This window comes from Falco rusticolus, chromosome 4 (assembly GCF_015220075.1).
Source record: "Falco rusticolus isolate bFalRus1 chromosome 4, bFalRus1.pri, whole genome shotgun sequence".
Lineage (NCBI taxonomy): Eukaryota > Metazoa > Chordata > Aves > Falconiformes > Falconidae > Falco > Falco rusticolus.
The window spans coordinates 79855510-79859613 of record NC_051190.1 but is presented as its reverse complement, the minus strand read 5'-3'; the positions used below and the strand labels follow the sequence as shown (position 1 = coordinate 79859613).

The following is a 4104-nucleotide window of genomic DNA, read 5'->3' as shown; positions in this document are numbered from 1 at the left end:
GCCCTCAGCCGCAGGCGGGGCGAGGCGGCGTTGGCGCCTGCTCAGCTGCCCGAGCGCAGCGGGCCGGGCTGCCCCGCCAGGTGCCTGCTCCCCGAGCGGCGGGCCGGCCGCGGGCCGCGGTAACGCAGCAGCTGCGACGCCCGGGTGCTCGGCGGTGTCGGCGCTCGGCGCCGCGGCGGGGCGCCGGGTGGGGCTGCGGCGGCGGAGGGCGAACAGGCGAACGCAGGAGCTGCTACATCCGGGCTGCGGCGGCGGGCACCTGCCGCGCCGGGGGCCTCAGTGACATTGGGCCTCGGCAGCCGAAGGGGGAGGACGGGCTGGGGAGCTTGGTAGAGAGCGAGAGCTTTGCCCGCTGCCGCCATGTTTCGCGTTATGGTCAGCCACGCCAGGAAGCACCCCAGCGTGAGTACCCGGCAGCTGTGCCCCGGCGGCGCGGGGGCTGCTGTGCCTCGGCCCTGGCGGGCCGTACCCCCCCACCCCCCTCTTTCGCGTCTTCCCCTGCGGGCGGCCGGTGACCCCGGCCCCGCCGGTCGCCCCCCTCATCGCTTTTCGTTTTCTTTTGCCTTTGGCTGCCTGGCCCCTGGGGCCGGGGCTGTCGGCGTGTGGGCGGCTCGGGGTGGTGGGCGAGGCACGGTCAGGTCCCTCGCCGCTAGGACGTGCGGCGCTGTCTCTTGCCGCAGCAGCAAGGCTCAAGGCGTCTCTTTCCTTCTTGCTCATCTCTTTCCTTACAGGCCCCCACTCCCACTTTCTTACTTTATGATCAGGGGTACGGGTGGTAGGGGCTGTTTTGGGCAGCGGAGTGATTGATGTTTGTTTTTCAGAAACATGATGTTACAGGACGTTTGGTTGCTGTGCATGCAGCAATATTTTTTTCATATCTGTCTCTTCGTAGCTGCTAGTCCCTCTCAGACCCCAGGGATGTCCCGCACACAGGGAGCTTGTGTCAGGGTTTGAGAGTGCCATGCATTGTGGCTCAAAGTATGTGAGTGTGTTCTTTGGTTTGTCATCGCTGTAGTCAGAAGTGCTATGTAACTATGCTGCTTTGTTATATTGTGGTGTGACGTGTAATTTTTACTTTGTTCTAGTTGATACCTCTTTTTTTGATCATTGGGTCTGGAGGTGTTGGCGCAGGCCTGTACCTCATGCGTTTGGCAATGTTCAACCCTGATGTCTGGTATGTATAAAAATAATTCACGGCACCCAGTTCTCTTTCTGCCTATATTAAAGTAAACTTTGCTGCCCTGGTCTTTATGTTTCTGGAGGCCTTAATGTCTTCCTCCAGTATCACTGGCACTGAGCGTGTGGAGATTTCCTTGATTTGGAGATTTCCTTGATTTGGAGATTTCCTTGATTTGGAGATTTCCTTGATTTGGAGATTTCCTTGATTTGGAGATTTCCTTGATTTGGAGATTTCCTTGATTTGGAGATTTCCTTGATTTGGAGATTTCCTTGATTTGGAGATTTCCTTGATTTGGAGATTTCCTTGATTTGGAGATTTCCTTGATTTGGAGATTTCCTTGATTTGGAGATTTCCTTGATTTGGAGATTTCCAACAAAGGGCTGTGTCTTTCTGGGGAAACTTACTTGATTGGGTGACTTTCCATGGCCTAACCACCACAGTACACATACAGATTTTATTCATTTTAAAGATAGCATGACTCTGTTAATCTGCTGATATGTCTCATCTCTTGCATTTCTTTCAATAGCTGGGACAAGACGAATAATCCAGAACCTTGGAACAAACTGTCTCCCAGCGACCAGTACAAGGTAAAATGAAAAATACAGATTTTTAGGAAACATAGTATCAAAGGTGTAGCCTACTGGTTTAGGATGTTTGAATATATTAGAAAGTAGCTGAGTGATGTATTTCCTCTTCTGTGGAACATTTGTTTGTCTCTAGAACTCAGAGCGGAGAGCATCAAGCTGGAGATTTAAAACTTTCCTAGAGTTGCTTGATAATGGGGTGAAAGGAATCTGTAGAAGCAGTCACTTAATATTGCACTGTGAGGAAAAGAGGAATTGTATGTGAAAGAAAGAATATACTTGCTCATAAAACTCGGAAATAAACTACAGGGAGAAGAACAAAACCTTCTAAGTTCTGAACTAAAGCTTTTTAAGCTCTAAACTGTTGGCCTTTACTCATGAGAAGCAAAGCAGGAAAGGAAAACGTCAGTGTTAAACACTAATTCAGTTCTACAGTTAATTGTTTGAAAACAAACCAGTTGTAAGTAACTGGATGCAATAGAAATGTTCTTTAAGTAATATGCAAGTTATTTCATTGAACTAATAAGGAAGCATACAAAGGTTAGTAGTTTACAGAAATCACGTTTTACTAAAGTGGTATTTTAGTAGATTCCTGTGAAGAATATTTTAAGGTTATCCTCAGGCTACTAAAAAAGCCAGTCTACTGTGTTTTCAAAGGCAGTGTCTGTTTAGTACCATATCTTACTATTCCAATCATTGAAATAAGCAAAAAAACCCCATAGTCCAAACTAAAATATGTTGTGGTTCCCTTAAAGGTCCAGAAGAAACATAATACTCTGTTTTCATTGCTGCTTCTGGAATGTTGCTGTTTCTTAAATATCTAAAAAGCAAATTCAACGTTAATGTGCAGCAGAAATTCTTTTAAAGAGTGCATGCCTTGTGTAGCATTCCCCTTCTGTCTTAGCATGAAAACAGTCTCGGGCTTTACCATATTTGGGTGTGTGTATCATTGGGGTTTGTTTTTTTTCCAGGTCTGCACTGTGGCAATTGGAAAGGCAGATACTCTTAAATTGAGGGAGTCTGTTTAATAAAAAGCTTTGATATAACAAAGTTTAGCTTTTGATGAAATAGGTTTTTTGGTAAACTTGTCTTTGTCATATCAACTTCCTCAGTTTTCCCAAAGAGTTGAAGACTTGGTCATTGCTATAGGAGCTGCACAGAGACCTGTCATTTGAATGTGCTGTAGGCTGTTTTGTTTTATCTGAGGAAGTTAAAAAAGTTAAATTTGGGCATAAATAAAATAATCAAGCTTTTATTAAGAAATACTAGCATCTCATGCCTGATGTCAGGCTGAAATGCCAAAGTATGCTTCATTGTCCTCAGTGACTATTTAGGCTGTTTTGAATTGCTTTTAATGGGATCCAACTTTATTGATACAAAATGAGAATGTGAAAGGATCTGTTCTTATTTTCCTTCCTCCTTGTTACACCTTGCAGTTCTAAATGTAGCTGCTGAAACCAAACTTGGCTTTTACAGCATTGCTCAAAACATTCCCTTGTGACACTGTCTGTTCACATACACCACACTTTGTGTCACTTGGCAAGTTAGGTTGCCTTTGGTATACAGGAGCACATAGATTTAGGGCAAAAAGGATAAACTCAGCAGTACTGTAAGAACTTGCTGTGAATGGACCTTTAATTCTGGGGATTAAAGAAGAGGTACTGGGGGTTTTCTCTAGTTGTAGACACAAGCACTGCCTTGCTTAAAATGCATAGCTTCTAATGCTGTATGCAGAATGAAGGTAATAACAAAAAAAACTTTGAAGAGCAGTAACTTTAATTATTACTGTCTAGTGTACAGGCTCAAACTATGGTTTCAGTTTCCAGATGTGGGTTCAAATGATCCATGTTTTTTTGTAACTACCATGGAAAACGGATAGTTGAGCTTCTTACTCATTTTTTTCATCTGTCTTTCCTAGTTCTACTCGGTTAATGTAGACTACAGTAGACTGAAAAAGGACCGTCCTGACTTCTGAACAACACACTCATCTCTGTAAGCTGCACAGAAAGGTCTTCCGGAAGCCGTCCGCACAATTGTCATGCTTAATCATCCAGGAAATAATCAAACTTGCCTCACGCTGCACTTGGTCTTCTGTTTGAAAGTGTTTTGAGGAGGCTTAATAAATGTCTGAAACTTGAAGTGTCTACTCTCTAATTTTGCAAAAAGAGAATATCCTCCTATTAACAGTTTGTTGTATGGTCAGTAAAACAGTAAGCAAAAGCCAATTCATGTTTCCTCAACAAGAAAGCAAGTTGTCTTGGTGGGCTTTATACTCAGTCTGTCAACTTTAGAGAAACAATTGGATATTCACATGCTATACCAAACTGCAATAACTTGAAA

The 4104-nt window shown here is 44.5% G+C and overlaps 1 protein-coding gene across 1 annotated transcript; it reads left to right on the top strand.

Annotated features, from left to right (window-relative positions):
• Nucleotides 1–212: 212 nt before the first annotated feature.
• On the top strand, nucleotides 213–3903 carry NDUFA4 (NDUFA4 mitochondrial complex associated). Its single transcript, XM_037386390.1, has 4 exons — nucleotides 213–402; nucleotides 1086–1174; nucleotides 1707–1767; nucleotides 3683–3903. The coding sequence occupies exons 1-4, from the start codon at nucleotides 361–363 to the stop codon at nucleotides 3737–3739; spliced, it is 249 nt and encodes an 82-aa protein (XP_037242287.1). The 5' UTR covers nucleotides 213–360; the 3' UTR covers nucleotides 3740–3903.
• The last annotated feature ends 201 nt before the right edge of the window (nucleotides 3904–4104 follow it).

Coding starts and splice junctions, on each gene's coding strand:
- NDUFA4 (XM_037386390.1), top strand. CDS start 361: ATGTTTCGCGTTATGGTCAGCCACGCCAGGAAGCACCCCAGC. Junction 1,175..1,706: donor ATGTTCAACCCTGATGTCTG/GTATGTATAAAA, acceptor TTCTTTCAATAG/CTGGGACAAGACGAATAATC. Junction 1,768..3,682: donor CTCCCAGCGACCAGTACAAG/GTAAAATGAAAA, acceptor TGTCTTTCCTAG/TTCTACTCGGTTAATGTAGA.